The following is a 20,796-nucleotide window of genomic DNA, read 5'->3' on the forward strand; positions in this document are numbered from 1 at the left end:
ACTCTGGCCTCTGTTTTCTATCTCGTTATCCAGATTCACAGGGGAAAAAACGCAGAAATGAATATTTCTAGAGAGTTTCCCACACCAAAAAGCAGTTCTAATTGCTGCCACCTAAGGCATAAAAAATTAATATAACATGTAGCACTGGTTATGTCGCTTTCCATAACCGTCCACAGCGCATCTAGCTAGAAGCGTATTAGCATGCAAGGAGATGTGATAGCCAAATAGCCTAGCTTTTCACTGAAGCAGAATCTTATTGCTGATGGGGGGATTGGGAATGCACATGCAGACGTCATGAGCAACATAGGTTCCTATCATTAAAGGGTTAATTTCGTTACGCAAGCACCGAAAGTAAAACAAGCTGCATTCCCAGCTATGGCGACTGCACTAAATTTCGATGCAATCGACATGAAAACACCAAGCAGCTAGCGTTGATTTCGGTGCATCAGACATGAAGCCAGGTGGAACACATTACGAGCAGTTACAACATGGATAAAAGACTAGTTATAGAAGCACAAAACGAACCCGAACAGCGTCACTGGCTGATATAATTATCTCCTCGCGCTCAGGGGCCACAGCGATGGAAGGACGACATATTGTTGCGGCATCGAATCTCGCAGCTCCTGCTAGCGGCGCACAGCTCAGCGCCACGTAAGGACGCGACGGGCGGCGACAGCAGAGCTTGCCAATAGGGCTGTGTACTCACGGGGCAGTCCAGGCCGGGCGGATATGCGCGCGCATGAGCGGCCATGAGAAGACGCGCACGCCCTCGTGTGCCAGTCTGCGCGGCGTGGCACTGATTTTCTTGCTGCGTACTTTGGAAGTGGAAGCAGTGTCGCCATGCGCATATCTGCATTCTAGCGAAAATTTGGTTTCGGCGTAGCAGCTTGACGTGCTTTTACCAGGTTGCTTCTATGCAACATAGGCGTCACTTCTTCGTCATCCGTACAAGTCTCGCGGCTCTTACCTCTGCCGCCGCTGAGTGCTCCACCTTGCGCTGTTCTGTCATCTGGCAACGTCATTCCATGCTCATACTTTCCGATGACTAAGCTTTTTCATGTCTATAGCAAACACAAGTGCTGACAGCACCGACATTTTTGTGATGTTCAGTGACGCTCTTGGTCGTGCAAACGGTACCGCATTCGGCACAGTGCATAATATTCGACAGATGCGTCCGATAACAGGCATGTTTTATTCTCGTCTGAACATGTCCGTATGTCAACATCTCAGTTTATGAACTCAGCACTTAGGTCATTATAAAACTACGACAGGTCGATTTTCAGTGCGAATATTTCACACAACTGATTGTATACACGTGGACGCCACTGGGCATTTTACATCGCTTTGAGGCGTAGCAAGCATGCGAACAAGCACGAGTTTGTAGAACTATTCGTGCCTTTGGGCTACCAACGAAGCTGTCATACAGCGGTCGTCGTACTCTTCATTATGCAACCTAGAGAAGGCAAATTATATTGAGGCATTTAAAAGCACGTCACAAAATATATTGCTCCTGCCGGCACCATATTCGTGCAATTACCTCACAGCCAATGCTAATGATATATTATAATATCCAACGGCGGACAAATAGTTTTCGCACAGTTGAGAGCGGAAAAATGAAATAATGAGCGAGTTGTTTTAAAGTGAATCCCCAGTGGGAAGGAGGGCCCGGGAGACTCCCTTGGTTTTCATTGAGAAGAAGCTTTAATGTGTGCGGGTTGTAGGGAAATGAAATTGTGATGATGAATTAATGGGAATTATGTCAGGAGTGGGGACCGCGTGAGATTTGGTAACTGATCGTGACGGGGCGGAGCTGCTTTTCAGGTCTCCGAAGAAGGCAACTACTAGCTCGTTGCCGGACTCATTGTACTTTCGTCCCCGGAACACTCGCCGTGGATTCGACTCCGAGACAAGTTACCCTTGTTAGTGCAAGGACCTGCTGATGCAAGGAACGGGTTCCCGCACCTGGACAATGAAACAAGAATGGCTAGTTTTGTCCCGGTATGTATCTTTCCAATAAAGCGGTCGCGACCAGTTGGAGCTAGAAGTCCTTGCCAAGGCAGATTAACGAGTCAGATTGAATTTCATCTCTTTTCATGCGCTCTGTCAAGGCCTGTGTTGCGAGCAAGCCTCGGGAAACAACGAAAAGGGGAGCCAGCGATACTTGTTATGACTGGGGTGCCAGCCGAAGCTCACGCGACCCCTCCTGCGGCTGACGACAAGAGGCCGGCGAGCTGCAGTCATCGAAGACGCCGAGTCGGCGGCGCTGACGTAGGGGTTCCATTCTCGCTCTGTTGCGGCGGTCAGCCACCTCGCCGAGTCTGACAAGAGCGACCCATTCAAGCATGGCGCTTCTGCGGCCTTTTGTTGGCCGAAGCGCGCCGCCGAGGAATGCATCTCCCCACTTTGACGGAAGGCAGTATTGACACCACTCGAAAACCGCACCAGACAGGCGCGTGACATTTCGGGAGGCGCCTGTGGGAAATTGACCTTTACCGTCGACGGACTTCCCGGTCTGTGTCAACTTGGTGCTGCACTTCCACCGCCAGCACAAGATTGCCACTGACACCTGCGGAGCTATACCCTCGTCAGTGGCCACCAAGGGAGAACTGCGAATAGACTCGAGTGAGGCTTCCGGTAATGGGCGGTGCCTCTGGTGGCCGCACATGCTCCCAATTGCCCTGTGCCAAATGAACTGTATGTCTCCAGTTAGGAAACTGGGTTCGACAAACCGTATTATCCACCAGCGCCTCTCTTCTCCTCTGTCGACTTTTACTACATACTTCATCTTGCAAAGAAAGTTGTACTACATAAAAACTCCCTTCTTCACTTGTACCCCCTCACTACTTCTGATCCATCGTCTCGTCTCCTTCTGGTCACTCTGTGGTGAAGCCTAGGTCTCCGAACCCCGTTCACATCACACTGAATGTGGGCGCGGATCGCACATGCAACACTGAGTACTGTCCCCAGCATAGCCGCTGGGCTAGTTGGTTTGCCATTAAAGGGGCTCAAAACAGCTATAGCAATACAGTTTCTCTATGCCTAGTATGTGAAAGAATGTCGATGTAAAATAACCTTCCCGCAAGAACTTTTGAAATGCGGCATTTGATAGCAGAGTTATTTGCAATCAAAATTTGAATATCTGCGCCTTCGTGGCTTTCCTCCTTCTTTCAACTTTTTAGCGCGCGCAAAGGCTGGCCCTTCTCCACGGTCCTCGCCCACTCACAACTGACGCATTTGCACTTTTACTTTTGGCAGTGGCTATTTTCACACACGAAGAAAGTAACGTCATAGCCGGATGTGACGTCATAAACCAAAAGTGACGTTTACATTAGAATGACGTCGTTGGTTTAATCGTGGTTTGCTGAAAATTTTTATGCTCTGTCGCTCTGTCTGTACTCCGTTGTGCTGTGCTGCTTCGTTGGGAGTGTGCAGATAGACCATCGACGCGATCGTGTTGCATCTTCTCTGTCTAGGCGTTTTCGCGTCTTTAGAGCGCATTTTATGGTTTTTAGCGCTGTTTATAGTAACTCCAGCGCTTTATTTCAATCCCGCATGTCGGGTTTGTGATAGCGCTCTTCGTGTTTATGGTGCCGTGGTGGGGCGCATGTCATCTGTGTTTGTTGTAAATGTAGTGAACTGTAGTAATAAGCATTGTCAAAGTTTTACTTCTGTAGTGAACGATCGTTTGGATTTATTTGTTACGCTCCCTAGTCATGATCAAGGCCCTCGTTCGCGGGCCCACGCCTCTGCGGCCTCGCTGGGCCATTGTTGCGGCAGTTCCTAGCTCGATCGGGGTCGTCGCTGAGAGCAGACCTACTGGAGATGACACCCAAGTGCAGCTGCTCAGTTACGGTAGTACATTCTGTGTTCGACCCGCGCAGAAGGAGTGCAACGTACGTACGGTTCGCCGCTCGGTTTGCTTCCATTGCAGTATGAACTGTTCGCGACTGCAAGGACGTAGCCTTCGGGCCCCATCGCCGTTGGAACGCTGATCATTTTTCTGCTTCCACCGTGCGTGACTCCCCTGCTGCGACGGTGTGCTGAGGCTTGTACGTGCGGAACTAGCTTCAAAATGGAGATATCACGACAACAGGACAAACGTAGACAAGCAAAGGTCGAATACCTTCATATTGGTCCGACGGCAGTTTGCTTCGGCCGTGTCACAATTATATCTGGCAGTGCCCATGTCGTTTGGCTGTATTTACGACACTTGTTTATTACTCGGTGGGTTCTGAGTTTCAGCGACGTGCCATTCCCACATGTAAAATTAAGTTCCTCTGTCTTGCTAAAATGAGGTTCTAGTAAATGTTGCTTTTCTATAATTCATTTATGACAGAGTGCTTCAATACTCCCATTGCCAAGTTCTTCTGCCTGGATCGTCATGTAATACATGATCTAGCTGCCTTTTCAGGAAAGGGTATAATCTGAGCTGTGTAGCAATGAATTGCTGCCCAGAAGGAGGCTTCAGCTGGGCAACATATGGATGCGTATGTGGCAGCCAAACGTTTTTATTGTTAAAATAAGTGAAAATAAATATACAAAGAGAAGACCCATTCATCCAACCTATCTTGACATGTTCGCTGCTGACAGTATCTTATTGTGATACACTATTCATTCCCTCACAAAAAAATAAATTTGCATTTTACTTATTGGTTACTGAATTCATTTGTGTTGCACTCCCAGTCAGTGTGCTAACTGGTGCTTCCTAAAGTTTTAAGAAGTTATCTCTTGCAGCAGGGGCACTTTGAGTCTCGAGAATAATTGTACTCGGCACCGCCACTGACCCTTAGCCCAGATCAAGCTGAGTGGGAGTTGTTCCATAAAGCAGTTGCTTCAGTTATGATTTTCACCCAGGTATAGGCTCCCCACCAAGTGGCCAGTGACTGCACCAATCTTCAACATCCTAAAGGTCAGCTCATAGGCATCTGGTTCTAAAACGACAACCTGTGGGGACTCCGACTCCTTGTTACTAATCCATATTGGCCTCCCTCACAAAAAGTATCCACTGAAGGAGCTTGAGGTGACCACGGACTCCACGTCGGTGATAACCAGGGACAAACCTAAAGTAGGCATTGCCTTCTTGACTGCAACAAGCCTAAAAAGCAGCCTCCAGTCCAGCTGTTGCATAAAAGAGATTGTCTAAAATATAGCCACTCATTCCCTATTCCCCACTTACTATCCTGCCTACTGCGAGTATCATCCACTGGAACCACAAAAGCTGTTGAACATCATGGTTGATGTATAGGAAAATGTATATAGAGCACCCGCTCAATATACTTTACCTAAAAGAATCGCATAAATTTTATGACATTGTATTCCACAGGGATTAGCAAAGCAAAGCTCGCCAAATAGGTGTTGTAGTCATTGTAATCCAGAAATCCATTTCATGTTGAAATTTGTGTCTGAACGAAAGGAAGAAACAGCTCAAACGGACAGTACGTGTAGAAAGACGAGACAGACAGACACATGAGCTGCTCATCTGTCTGTCTCATCCGTTTGAGCTGTTTCTTCCTTCTGTTCAACATGAACCAACCAGCCTGACAAAGCCCTCTTCTTAAATTTGTATATTTGTATCCAGATAGCAATCTGCATGGGTGGTGGTAGTATGAGCCTTTTTTTTTTTGTTATAACGGTCTATTCACTCTGCATTCCACTCGATTATGGGTCTTGAATATTTGGGGGCTGGGATTAAAAAAATTCCTATGCAAAATCTACTAGCCCATTCGAGCTGAAATAACGTTCACAAAGTAGCAAAATATAGTCTACGTTATCTGATAAGTGATTCAACATCGGTACTTGCCTAGATTTCTCGAAATCGAGAAAAAACTGCTCTCGGCGGCGTGCGCAATTTTCGCAGAAGAGAGTCGAAAAGCTATTTTAACATGATGCGTCATCTGTCGAGCAGTGAGACAAGCTCCATCCCGGCCATTGGCGCGCTTGCCTCGCTGCCCGACAGATGACGCACCATGTTAAAATAGCTTTTGACTTTCTTCTGCGAAAATTGTGCACGCCGCCGAGAGCAGTTTTTTCTCGATTTCGGGAAATCTAGGCAAGTACCGATGTTGAATCACTTGTCAGATAACGTAGACGATATTTTGCTACTTTGTGAACATTATTTCAGCTCGAATGGTGTAGTAGATTTTGCACAGGAATGTTTTAAATCCCAGCCCCCAAATATTCAAAACCCTATATATAGGCTGTGCAGCAAAGAGCTTTAAAAACTAATGGACCAGCTCCCATAGCCATCCTTGTTAGTTGCAAGCGTTAATGCACACTACATATTGCGGGGATGTCCAAAAACCGACTTGCGAGATGTACTAATAGAAAGCCTGTTGTCCTCCGGATCTTGCTTATTTAACAAGCAAGAGAAAGCATACTACAACATATACCACTATATGTACGCAGCAATAGACCTTGTCATTGGCTGTCCACAGCTCTTTGCTACCACTGATTGGACTATATATTATTAATTTCTACTGAAGTGGTCTCTTTCCCATTTCTCTAAAACAAAAAACGTGAATCTAAGCACAAATAATCTTAGTACGTTTCAAGAGCATACTGCTAACTAGACATTTGAAGCTCTTGGCATTGTCCTCTTCATAAACCACTCAAGTGCACATCATGACAATCCTTGGTTGCACTGCATGACAAAATGTGCACAGAAATACATTACAGAGCCATCAGGTAAAGCACAAAACAAATAAAAACCATAGCTGTACACTCAGGTTTTTGGTCTTAAATGGCCTCCACAAAAAGTGCAGTGCAATTGCTTGGAAATGCGGACTGTTGTGACATATTTCTTGTGGTAGGAAAGTACGAGCAATCAATTGCTGTATGATATCACTTCAAGTCCTTGCTGGCAGAATACAGGTGCTGTGAGTTTTATACAGATACCTCTCCAAGTTTTCTGATCCTGTGTGCAGCATATGGGTCCTTGTTCTTGCAGACTGTTGTGACATATTCCTTGAGGTAGGAAAGTATGAGCAATCAATTGCTGTATGATATCACTTCAAGTCCTTGCTTGCAGAATACAGGTGCTGTGAGTTTTATACAGATACCTCTCCAAGTTTTCTGATCATGTGTGCCGCATATGGGTCCTTGTTCTTGTTTCAAATACTCATTTTTTCCATGGGCAACACGAGAATGGAACAATCTACACACGCGCATTACTAACAGCACGTCCTTAGCTGAGTTTTGTTCCCTTGTTGCAGATGAATTATACCCATTGCAGTAACAATTGTATTCCTTATTTTTATGCTTCCTTGTTCTCTTGGTATTTTTACTTGCCTGTTGTGCCTGATTCAAGTTGTGAATTCATTATAGTCGATTTTCTCCTTTTTTAGTATTTTAAACCTTGATTGTGCCTTGACTGTCAATTACAACTAATACTGATCCCCTCGCTATATCATCCGTAATCATGTAATTAATATAAGTGATATGATCTGTGTTATTCGATTGTTGTAAGCTGCATATAACACTCTACATTATGTATTATTGTGTATTCTTTTATGCTTTAGTATAATATGCTCACGGCCCTTCCTGTTAAAATCCCTGATGGGATTCACAGTATCAAATAAAAAAAAAAAACAATGAGCAAACAGACACGCTCAGTTCAGTTCAGGCGTTCAGTCGTGTCCGACTCTTCGTGACCCTATGGACCATGTCACGCCACGCTTTCCGGTCTCTCACTATCTTCTTAACATCACATAGCTTCATCTGCAATGCCTCGAGAATGCCATCTAACCATCGCGTTCGCTGCCTACCCCTTCTCCGGCGACACTCAACCTTTCCCAACATCAAATCTTTCTCCAGCGACTCCTCTCTTCTCATCAGATGACCAAAGTAGCTGAGCTTTAACTTTAGAATTTGACCCTCCAATGAGCAGTCAGGGTTTATGGTCGACAATATCGACTGATTTGATCTTCTGGCAGTCCAAGGAACTCTTAAGAGTCTTCGCCAGCACCACAATTCAAACGCGTCAATTCTTCGGCGGTCAGCCTTTTTCACAGTCCAACTCTCGCATCCATACATCACAACTGGAAAGACCATAGCACGGGTTATACGGATCTTGGTTGCCAGACAAATGTCTCTGCTCTTTACTAGGTGGTCAAGGCTAACCATTGCTCTCTTTCCCAGAAGCAGGCGTCTCCTAATTTCATGGCTGCAGTCTCCTTCCGAGGTAATCTTGGCGCCCAAGAACAGAAAATCTGTCACAGCTTCCACTTCTTGTCCAGTGATGCTCCAGGACTTGATAGGGCAAGACGCCATGATCTTCGTCTTTTTAATGTTCAGTTTAAGCCCAAACTTCTCACTCTCTTCTTGTACGCGCATCAGAAGTCTCTTGAGTTCCACTTCACTTTCTGCCATTAAAGTGGTATCATCCGCATATCTAAGGTTGTTGATACGTTTTCCAGCAATCTTCACTCCAGCTGAAGACTCGTTCAGACCGGCCTTCCTCATGATGCACTCTGCATATAGGTTAAATAGGCAGGGCGACAGTATGCAGCCTTGCCTCACCCCTTTCTCAATCGGAAACCAATCAGTAAGACCATGCCCAGTTCTGACTGTGGCCTCTTGCCCTTCATAAAGGTTCCTGAGGAGACAGATGAGGTGAATTGGAACTCCCATCTCTTGGAGAGCTTGCCACAATCTGCTGTGATCTACGCAGTCAAACGCTTTCGCATAATCAATACAGCAGAAGTAAATGGGTTTCTGGAACTGTCTTGCTTTTTCCATGATCCAGCGAAGGTTGGCAATTTGGTCTCTAGTTCCTCTGCCCTTGCGAAACCCAGCTTGCACGTCCGGAAGCTCCCGATCCACATACTGCTGCAGCCTACCTTGCAGGATTTTTAACATAACCTTGCTAGCATGCGAAATAAGCGCGATCGTGCGGTAGTTGGAACAATCTTTGGCACTGCCTTTCTTTGGAATGGGGATGTAAACTGACCTCCTCCAATCCTGTGGCCACTGCAGGGTTGTCCAAATCTTTTGACATAATGTATGCAGTGTGTTAACAGCGTCGTGGTTGAGGTTTTGAAGCAACTCAGCTGGAATGCCATCAATTCCGCTAGCTTTGTTCTTAGCAAGGCTGGCTAAGGCCCATTCAACTTCACTCTTCAGGATGCCCGGCTCGAGATCAGTAATTCTTCCGGCGCCATATCGATAATGATATTGTGACTGGCCATAGGGTTTTCTTGGCAGGAAATACTGGAGTGGGTTGCCATTACCTTCTTCAGTGAATCACATTTTGTCAGAACTCTCTGCCGTGACCTGTCTATCTTGGGTGGCCCTACACAGCAGAGCTCACGACTTCATCGAGTTTCGCAAGCCCCTCCGCCACGACAAGGCAGTGATCCATGAAGGGGAAACAGACACGCATGGACTGCCAAATGCTGTGCCAACCTATCACTGCAAGACGCATCATAGAAAAAAAATGTGCATGTCTGTCATTTGCACAGAAGTTTGGCAACTGCCTTTATTCTCTGTGACATGCCATAAGAATTCATAGACAAATTTTCTTTTCAATAACCTCATGTCTTGCTTGCAAATCCAAGTCTGAAATTAGCTGGGTGCTACATTACCATAACATGCCTAGAAATGAGACAGCCAACAGACTGCCTGTGTCAGTCACTATCTGTAGTACTATGAACACTCAGAAAAAGTACCACACAGGCCTCAACGTATTTTCCCAGGCAAGGGCTGCCACTCATGTCACCTAAGCAATTTTACAGATCTCGTTATACACTGCAAATTAATATTTTAGGGCTATTGATACTTATCACTTTCTAAAAGCTTCACACCCAGCACATTTTACAGATTTGAGTTAACCACGTTTCTTGTGCTTGGCGCTCTTTGGCTTCAAATCCCCTGCACCGTAAAAATCCACCGTCACAAGGAGTTGACGGCTTCTAGTGGCTAATGGCAGCAGTTATGACAAAGCCGCAAACACTGTCTCAGCTATCAGTTTCACCATGTTATTGCTGCAATCTAAACTAGATGTGGTTTATTTGTTATTTTAGGGTTATTTGTACTCTATGCAGTGCATATTACAATATGAAACAACAAGACAACAATGTCAGGTACAGTTTCAGTGAATGAATCAATCTGCACTCACCTGTACAGAATGGGTGCTGTTGTACTGAGAGACCAATTTATGCAAAGCATTCAGTTGTATCCCTGGACCAGGAGGAATATTAAATGCTGCAATAGCAGGCTCAGGTACGCACATCAAATGAATATGATCCGATTTACTGTATCTTATCCTTTTAACATTTGCATGGATGCTGAGAATGTCATACTGGTTGTTCACACCACCACTTGTGGTACCATTTTGTGAATGGGCTGTTACAATAGTTTCACCAATAAAATTGTTGTCTTTGCTTTGGCCCTTAGAGCACTATATATAGATGCTGCCTCCTTTCTGTCACTTTTTCTGCACACCGCACATCGTCGTGCTCAGAATGACTTTCAAGGTATTGTTGCAGCTTGATGCAGAAATGACGCAAACATTATGGTGATGGTTAATATATCTGCAAGTTCTAAGAAATTTATCTTATGGCCTTGCTCAGTGAAGCAATTTCTCAAGAAAGGCAGCTCAGTAGTCGAAGCAAATGCACAGTGATCAAACCAAAATGGCACTTTCGTACCCTAAAACAAATCTATACAGAACAGCACTATACAGTGTAGCAGTGGTGGAATATATGTCTTCTGCAAATTTTACTGCCCCAGTAGACAGGAGGAGAAAATGGTCTGGGCATATGTGTAGTGCACAAATATTCTGGAAAAAAGCAGCATTGTGCAGGGGTGCAAAGGGTAGGGAGCTCTTCTCAAGGGTATCTGGCAGAGGGATGTTGGGAGCTTGTTGTCATATTAGAAGTGTAGTTGAAGTGTGCAATTTTAGAGACCGGGCCTGAAAAATATGAATTGCTAGACTAGTTAGTCTTAATTAGGATGCCGGTGTCCTGCTGTGAAGCACATCTCCTCCATCCCCAAACATCCCGCATTTCTAGCAGGAGGTGCTTCTACACCCTACTAATGCTTCTCAAATGCATGTCCGCCCCCCACCCCCCCATTTTATTTAGAAACCTACTCCTAATTCAATTTCCTAGAAAAAAAAGGGACGTAGAAGGCATATATTGGGGAAAAGGGGAGTGATGCTTGGATCGCAGGCAGTTGCATTTTCACTAAACACTGCTAGCATGCAATACAGATTTGTGGCAGTGATTCTGCGGGTCGCACTTCGCTATGTGGCCGTTGGACAGCGTTTAGCACGCTGTACATTTGACAGCATGCCGTCCTAATCGATATACTCTCCATCGGCCATTGGATGGCGTGAAATAGAGCGCTTCAGTTCAGTGCATGCTTTGTCTGTTTCACACATGACGTTCCGCACGCTCAGACGACGTGAATTTTGTTCCTGCCCACGAAGCAGTTCGATAACCGCTGCATTTAACGCGAGAGCGAACAGTCAAAATCACACACACACACACACACACACACACACACACACACACACACACACACACACACACACACACACACACACACACACACACACACACACACACACACACACACACACACACACACACACACACACACACACACACACACACACACACACACACACACACACACACACACACACACACACACACACACACACACACACACACACACACACACACACACACACACACACACACACACACACGCACACGCACACACACACACACGAAAGAAAGAAAGAAAGAAAGAAAGAAAGAAAGAAAGAAAGAAAGAAAGAAAGAAAGAAAGAAAGAAAGAAAGAAAGAAAGAAAGAAAGAAAGAAAGAAAGAAAGAAAGAAAGAAAGAAACGAAACGAAACTATGTCGTTGCAGATGGAGCACGATCGAGCTTCATGATTTCGTTTTTGGCATGTTTTTTTTTTCTTGACCTGTGCAGCTTAAACGACGTAGTTTGTATACATTACACAGATTAATTAAAAGGGTGCGCTAACTTGACAAAACAGACAAACGGGATGAAAAATATACAAGACACCAGACACAATTAAAGCGCAGACACTGTGCTTTGTGTCTCGTATTGTGTATTTTTTTCATCCCGTTTGTCTGTTTTGTCAAGTTAATTAGCGCGCTCCTTTCATTATCATGAACGACCAACTAGCCCCCTTTAAAGCATTATTACACAGATACGCGTTATGGTCTGCAGCCGCTACAGATATAACGCAAATCGGAGCGCACGCCCGCTCAACGCGATCGACGGTGCTCGAGCTCGGAGCTAAGGCACGACTAGTGCGTTTAGGACGTTCTGAACATGCAGCACAGTGATGGTGCCAAGTCTTGCATATTCGCGGAGATTCATACATATATATGGTGGTACATTGCGCTTGTAGAAAAAAAAAAAAAAGAGAGAAGACAGATATTAGAGGTGTAGTAAACATAATAATAAAAATTAGAGGGTCTCTTAGATGTCTCTCAAGAGGAGATTGGCGAAAGCCTACCCTTTCTTTCCTATAATTTGCCTCCAATCGTTAGCCTCTTGTCGGCATTCGTTGTAGTGCTGCTTTTAATTTTATTGGTTTACAGGAAAGGGAAGGCGCAGTATCACACTTTCTCCGGCAAGTGTGAGTTAGGACGGTACACCATCGCTCCTGTCGCGTGGCGTTCCTTAGCGCGCGTTCAAGTGTGGCGCTGCAGATGGCAGGGACGCATCCCGCCTCGGACAATCAGAACGCTGCAAAAGCGGGACACACTTTGTCCACCCCAGCATGAGCCATTAAAGGCTTTCGCCTTAAAAGTAGTCGGTATCTGGCCCGTACGTGATTGTCTTAGCAGTCTGCAGGGCTCGTCACTCAGGCAGGCGTGCGTACAGCATGGCTGCATATAGTGCACACAATATAAGTTCGAGTGTGCTGGCAGAAAGAAGTCTCCTTTACGGCGCGCTATCTTTCTGACCAATTCGCGTGGTGTATATATCTTAGAAGCAGTGCATTTATTCTGACGGTGCTACCTCCAAAATACGTCTTCGCAATAAACGAACGTTCGTTGTAACTGCACAGCCTGTGTAAGTGAGCTCGACTAGCTGTATATATAAACTCCCTCGCCAATGATACCCCACAGCTATATAAAGCGCGCATAGCTGATGAGCAACTTTTTCTCATTAAGTTTTTGGTACTATAGTTAGGTACGTTATAGTTGGCAGAATTATAAACACGTTTAGGTGAAATATTTTGTTACTTATAGAACATTTTTATCATACAAATTGCAAACGCTCACCTAAGCATATATGCAGCGAAAACGTCCTCGGCTGGTAACAGTAAATAGCAGTTCACAGCCACAGCTCAACAGATTCCTACCAAAAAGAAAAATTTGCTTCCCTACCGGGACCGTATACAACGCCAGATCCCGGCAGCCACAGCACAGAACCAGCTGGTGCTCCCTTAGCTACCGAAACAAGAAACTAGGCTTCCTTCCTTATTGAGACAATTCAGCCAGCAGCAAACAAATTCCTGATGGAAACCAACAGATAAATTTTCATACCGAAATGTTCGCATTAGCATCCAAAGCAGCACTCCGTGACGCTTGTGTTCGGCGGCTGTCAGCGCACATGCCTCACACCGATTCTGTCTACGACAATTGAGCCCGTTGAGGACTTGCACCGTGGGAGGGACGTAAACTTTGTTGCGGCTTTCGGTGCAGTTCCATAACCAATGTAACGCGATCGAGCGACCGAATGAGCAAAAATAGAACTATATATGCCTTACAATTAAAGCATGTTTCGCTTGTGGTGACTTAATTTCTTTATCTGTAATTTGCAGCATAGATTGTTAAATTCTAACCGATGATAGCTAGTGTTGGATTAAACTTGCCGTGGAGTAAAGAATGCACAATTATAAGCGCTTGCGTGTCCACAACTTTGCCTGATCCGCGCGCGTTAAAATGCCCGAACATGTGTTGGGAACTTGTAGCTTATCAAAGCAAAGTGGTAGGGCCCCCAGCGTTCCCCTCGTTCATTAAAAAAAAAAAAAAAGAAAGAAAATCCGCGCGATGATGTGCGCGTAATGACGTTCAAGAAGGAAGGACATATGTGGACAGAGATTGAAGTGTGTCGTACGTGAACTCAAGGGCTCAAAGCCTTTGTGTAGACCGTGGTAACACCGTGGCGGCGGGTCTTCTTTCTGCCCGCGCACCCGAACTTATTGTGTGCACTATAATATGCAGCCATGCAGTACACACGCCCGCCTAGTAGTGACGAGCTCCGCAGACTGCTAAGACAATCCCGCACGGGCCAGATACCGCCTACATAAATTTATTATTACTTTTACTACACGTCTAATATCTGTCCTGTCTCTCTACCACTCGATCTCCTCTTTTATTTCAGCTCTACGCCAACACCACTCCAACACTATGCAACTACGCCAATGCCATGCACGGCGCATATGCGCAGCCTCCCAGTGCCGGCACTGGCAGCCGGTCGCCGGGTGTGGCCGACTGGCCGTGGGCAAACGTTGGCCGTGGGGGTGCGGGCAAAGGTGTGGGCGTGTGGGGCGCCTCCTAGCTGGCCTAGCCACCTAGCGGCGGTGAGATGGGCACGCACGCACGAATAAAGTTGCGTTTCTGTTCTACAAGACGCTAACGTCAAGGATATTATTTTGCTTTACATGGTAGTTCTTTTCTTCTTATTATTATGTACAGGGCCGTCCACTTTAAGTGCGAACACGGCTCCGCGTGGCCGCGCTCCGCGAAGCGCCAGCAGATCCGGCGCGTTCGCGCATCGAAGCAAAGCCGCGCAGGCGCACAGGGGCCCGGGGGAGGAGCTTCGTGTCGTCTGCTACAGCGCTGGCGCGCACCTCGCTTGCATTGCTGGAAAGCAGACGACACGAAGCTCCTCCCCCGGGCCCCTGTGCGCCTGCGCGGCTTTGCTTCGATGCGCGAACGCGCCGGATCCGCTGGCGCTCCGCGGAGCGCGGCCACGCGGAGCCGTGTTCGCACTTAGAGTGGACGACCCTGTACAAGCGCATGCTAAAGAACAACCTTTTTTTTATACAATGACGTCATTTACGTCACTTCCTCCGTGTGTGGAAATAGCCACTGTCAATATTAATTCGAAAACGCATAAACGTAGTAGCGTTGCACAGAGGAGGAGGAGGACCGCAAAAGTCGAAGGAAAGAGAGCGCCAACTTTCGAATAGGATCGCGCGACCTTCACTGCGCGTAGACGTGTTTTAGTACGTTAAAATGTGTATCGCAGCATAATCTAGCGACTGAGATAGTTTGTGAGCAATGCTCGGGAGGTGTTTGTGGGCCCCTTTAATTAAGGAACAGCGCACTATGAATACACAAAGACAGGGTAGGTAAAAACGCTGCTCACAGACAGGAAGAAGGGATAAGCGCTGATTATTCAGTCCTTGTTCCTTCTTCATTTCTGTGTGCATTACTGATGCGCTTCTCTTTAATCAATTAGTAGGTCATTGCCTCCTGCGTAGTTTTGAAGCCTACTTATAATAACATTCTATAAGTTTACCTATGGGCGACGGACCTTTTGGGTTTAGAAATAAAGGTGACCATGACGTGTTTCTACAGCTGCGGATGTTCACCTTTGTTCCAATATCCATTCATTGTTCATAATTGCTGTGACTGACTTTACGTCTGAGTTCCTTAGCATTTATTCGTTAAGTCTTCTAACCTTGGCGCCGATGTGGTACGTAAATGTACGACTGTGGTCCAAGTTTCAGCGTCCACTATATCTGTAAGGCTTCATTATAGAACTCCTTACCACTTGCAGATGGCGTTGGGGTTACCGTCGGTACTGAGGTATCTCTTTCGGAGTTCGCTAACAGATTCGCATCTGTACTTGGGCATTCGTGTATGATTAGATTTATGTGAGATGCATTAGTGAGTGAGGGATCTAAGAGGTTTCAAAGCAGAAGCCAGCCTCTTTTAGACCCGAGTTGGCCGTTTAGACCGTCGCAGATCTGTCCCTATTGTTGTATGCCTAGTTCTTGTGCGTGGGACTCGATATGTATTTCAATTAATACTACTCTGGATATCATTTTATTAAATATTTCTTTTCTTCATCTTCTAAGAATACTTTTGCCTGCACTCCCCCCTCCCGTACAAGAGCCGATATACAAGAGTTAGTGAGGGACTGTTCCTCTGTTTTTTTCTATATCCTGAGTGGTGACAGTACTGTTTTCTTTTAGTTGTATAACCCATGCTTCTAGATTATTTATAGTATCCCTCGGTGTCTTCTCTTATACCGGTTTCCATTGGGCGAACAGGAGCACTTTTACCTGCACTAAAAGTGCTCTCGCAAGTTTCAGCGCCTACCAGTGGTCGAACAGGAGCAGTAGCGTTGTGTTCTATTGGCAGAGGAAGCGCGCTTTTGGGGTCCGGGAGCAGCCGAGAGCAGTCCTCGAGGTGGGTATTTGACCTCAAAAAGTGCAACCTCACCTCAACCTCAATAAAAATTTCCTGACCTCACTCGACCTGAACCTCATGCTTTGAGGTTGAGGTTTGACCAGGTGACCTCACTTCAATTTTTCTGATGCCACCACCGACCTCACTCAACCTCACCTCAAACTCAAACTGTGAGTTTGAGGTCGGTCGCTCGACCTCAAAAAAGAAAAAAAAAAGAAAAGGTTTTTCACTTGAGAACAATAACTATAAAACGTCATGGCCACAAGTCCTGTGCGGTGACACGCCAGAATGACGACAAAAATTTTAAACAACATTGAATATGATGAGGCTTACTTGTAAAGTAAATAAATTGAAATGAACATTTGCCAGCGGGGCTACTGATTCATAGCAGATAGAATTGCAGTATAATTGCAGTAGATAATGGCAGTATAATTGGTCAGTTTCAACTCTTCAAATTTTATTTTAATTTGTTTTGATATGGTGACTTTTGGCCTAATTCCCGCTGTAATGCTTATGTGTCCTTGGCGCTGCTGGATGCGAACCCCCGAAGGTCTGCAGTGAAACGTCGCACATATCTGTGACCGTTAAATTGTGTTTCCTCATGACAAGCAAGTCATAATTTCTTGGTGAAGACATTTTCCTGCGATTTGAAATCGAATCGGATGACAAAATCACAAGCAATCTAATGTTTCTTAAGTGTTACTGTCTCTGTTACAAAAAAAAAAAAAAGTAGATCGGCCCCTTACGTATATATGGAAGTTGTAGTACCATAACATTCTTTTATCAAATTGTCTTCTGACGTGAGACTTTTCACAAGAGGCGGACGGAACAAAATGTTGCCATATGCAGAGACACTTAGTTACGAAAAGGTAAAGCGTGCTTGACTTTTGACATTGCGCTACTTTCGATAATCCTGACGAGTGGGTTGTGCTGTATAGAACAAACGCCGTGACAAATTATTGGAAAGATTACCCTCCCTTCTACTTATAATAACTAAGGGTTAATTTGCAGCCCCAAAACATTCCTTTTATCATTGAATAAATAATACGTTGGATTAGAGATAATTCGCACTTTACCTTGAAATGCCGAGAGAAGCTCAAAAGCTGGTTTCCTTGTCCACACAGTTACTCATCGCAGTGAATGCATTCCAAGTTTACAGTGCTTTTCGTTTCTTTTGCGTGGCTATTGTAACGGAAATGGCCTTCGATGTCTTTGTCAATTCGACAACTGCGCGCGCACACATCATCGTCGGTATATTTAGATTTTTTCGCTATATCTGCCATAACCACACCTGCCATAACCGCAACCATGTCATGCACCCTCGACGCCAAACGCAACAATGCGATAGACCTCGAAGAAGAAGGGCAGACCTCAGCTGGTAAGGGCGGAAACTTCTGTCATAAATTACAGCAAGTCGCCGACGACGGCATTGCTGCGTGTCTTCGCTTGAAAAAGAAGGCCACGGTAAAAGGCGAAGAACACAGCATGTTGTTTAGATGCTGCCTTTTTTTTTTTGCCGATTTCGGGCGGCTCACCGACGCCGTTTAAGGGCGACTTCCAAGCAGACGTTCCAGGAACGATTGGTGTCGATCAGAACGTGGGGCTGAGACACCAGCTTCTAGTCGCGACGAGAGAACCACGCCCACAGGGAGAATGAAGCGCGAACACTTAACCCATGCTACGGGAGTTGTTTCGTTTTTCTTCGACTGCACAATATCCGTCAAGAGAGGAAGACTAGCGGGTGGTGAGCAGGGTGGCAACGCTTCTACACGGAGGAAGAGCAGAGTTTGAACACTGACTAGCGTGTCCCTCCTGCGAAACGATGAGATGCCTGCATGGTCGACAAGCGACAGAAGTCCGCGCAGCCGCCGCGGTGTTCCGAGAAGCGAGAAGCGAGAAGGGCCTGTCTTTATATTTCTTTAGACCAACAGGAATACGCCAGTCGGAAGTATAGCACACAAGCAAAAGCTAAAGAAGGAAGAAAAAAAAAAAGAATGTTGCGAGAGGAAGAATCTGAGAATTGTCTTCTCTGATTTTTTTGTCTTTTTTTTTCTTAGGCGGAGGGGGGGGGGGAGGGTGATGATTGGCCGTGAACTGGTAAGTGACCACTCAAAACAAAAATAAGAAGTGAGGAAAAATAGGGGTGGTGCAAGTGTACTGAAAAACTAAAGAGAAGAGGATGCGCAGATCTTCACTCGCGCATTCACACGGTCGAGCACCGCGCACACATCTCGCTCTCTCACCCACACTTCCACTGTCCTTGTAACTCTCGGCCCCGTTGACAGAAGCGCACTTAAGAATACCTAAAACTCACAAACTCCCAGAAGCGCGCGTATGTGCAGTGGCTTACTTTCTAAGAAATGCCGAGGGGTTCCCGGGTCCGCGCTTTGTCCGCTAGTTGAGATCGGACACCGGCTGCGGAGCCGAAAGAGCAGAAGCCAGCTTACGAACAAAAGGCGCGCCCGCCACTTCGGCTGCAAGCTGTAAAACGGAGGGGAGGCCCTTGATAAACAAACATGTAAATGAAAAAGGCGCAAGCTCACGTAGGGTATGAGAAAGGAATGACTGCATGCAGTCGTCAGTCACCTGTCTGTTCTTCAATGATTCTTAGAGAAGGGTACATTCAATTTATCTTTTTATGTAAGGGTTAATTTAATGTCTAGTGACTAATAATAATAATAATAATAATAATAATAATAATAATAATAATAATAATAATAATAATAATAATAAAAGAGTGGATTGCACTGATACAACTACGATCTACCGTCCTATTGATTTCTTTCGTTTTAACTCGTAGCATATACAATAGCAAAAGCAGATTTTATTTACTAAAATACAGTCTTCGTGGGGTGACGTCTCTTCTGCATCCTTGTTCTTTCCATATGCCTCTCTGAAACCTCCTCTCTCGTGCCATCCTCCCCAAGCAATTCCTTGGTAGCTAGATCTTGCGCTTCCCTCTTTTCTACTATTCTAGCTGTTTTTTTTTTCCGAGAAGCCGACACACTCACGTAGGTCTGGAAACCCTTCGAGTTTGCGCAGACTTTCTTTACTTCCCAAACTCGCTCGGAATGGTGGCGGGATCTTGTTTCACCTTCTTTCGAGTCTGCAGCCGTCGTCCGACCCCACTCGTTTGCCGCGCTGCACTTTACGCCCCCCCTCCTTTTTTTTTCGTGTCGAACGCAAACGCACAGACGCAAACTGTTCGTTACGTGCGCGTTGGTAGCCAAAAGTGTACACGACAGGCATTAAGAAAGGTGTTTTGCCTGCTATTTTATCGCTGTGGGAAACAATAATTTCGACCTCACAAGCCGACCTCACTAAGTTACGACCTCACTCAACCTCAAACTCACGCATGAGGTTAAGGTCTCATTTGCTGACCTCACTCAAAATTATTTCAGGTGTTGCCGACCTCACCTCAACTTCACCTCACTCCGTGAGGTTGAGGTCATTTTGAGGTTGAGGTTGACCTCATGAGGTCGAAACCTCATGAGGTTGCCCACCCTCGGTGCTCCGTCGCCAGCGGCGGAGTACAGGGAGAACGCATGAATGTTCCATTGGGGAGACGAGAACGCGCGTCCCCAGTGCTTTCGTGCGCTGCTCTGGCTGCTCGTTGCTCTTGCTCCTGTTCGCCATATGGAAACCGGTATTAGCTTTTAAAGCTGTCCCAGTCCGGAATTCTGGAATTAGCTGGTGTTGATTTGTGTGTTGTATGTGAAAGGTGATTCGTACGACGCAATAACCTCTGCTTGCTAGGTTTCTTGCGTTCAGCCATTTGAATGGTTATGTGCATTGTGTTCCCGCTGTTCCCTATGCGCGTATATGTTTTAAGGATATTGAGAAGAGAAAGTTCTAAGTCTCTCGTGGCTTTCCATGACTTAATTTATTTTCTAATTGATTTTATGTATCTCCATTTTGCGGGGGCAGTGTTGAAGTCCCCTACCACGGGATCTAGCTACGCCCCTTTGGCTATCGTAATTCCTTTTCTTAGAAGATTAGACAGACCTGTCTTTGTCTGGTGACAGGCTATAGATATCTAGGACGAAAAGGTTTGTATATCTGCTTCTTTTAATGCAAAATAATTTTTGCCTCATGTTTCGTGTGAGCGGAAACCATCCTTCACACTGACACTTAAGAGAAAAGTGTGTTATCATCAGGAATCGGACCAGCATTCCCCCGGGTCAGATTCCTTGGGCCAGGCACAAGGGCAATATACTATCGCCACAGCCGGTGAAGCCTCGTGTAAAACTGCAGCACCACCTCGCGCTGTGCATTGAACATCGTCGTCGTCAAGTTTCAACTGCAACACACTCTCGCGCTCTGCAGTGAACATCGTCGTCTTCATGAGGTTATAAAAAGATCCCGTCCCCAGATTATA

At 45.8% G+C, this 20,796-nt stretch overlaps 1 protein-coding gene across 1 annotated transcript in view; it reads left to right on the forward strand.

The window, feature by feature from the left end:
- LOC146206725 (uncharacterized) overlaps positions 1–14,556 on the forward strand; it is a 35,460-nt gene extending 20,904 nt beyond the window's left edge. Inside the window, exon 3 of the mRNA XM_084575511.1 lies at positions 14,380–14,556. Coding sequence (XP_084431637.1) covers positions 14,380–14,556 — 177 coding nt within the window. The remainder of the gene's footprint in view (positions 1–14,379) is intronic.
- The last annotated feature ends 6,240 nt before the right edge of the window (positions 14,557–20,796 follow it).

Source organism: Amblyomma maculatum, chromosome 1, assembly GCF_055883805.1.
Source record: "Amblyomma maculatum isolate TAMU_Amacu chromosome 1, ASM5588380v1, whole genome shotgun sequence".
In the NCBI taxonomy this organism is placed as follows: domain Eukaryota; kingdom Metazoa; phylum Arthropoda; class Arachnida; order Ixodida; family Ixodidae; genus Amblyomma; species Amblyomma maculatum.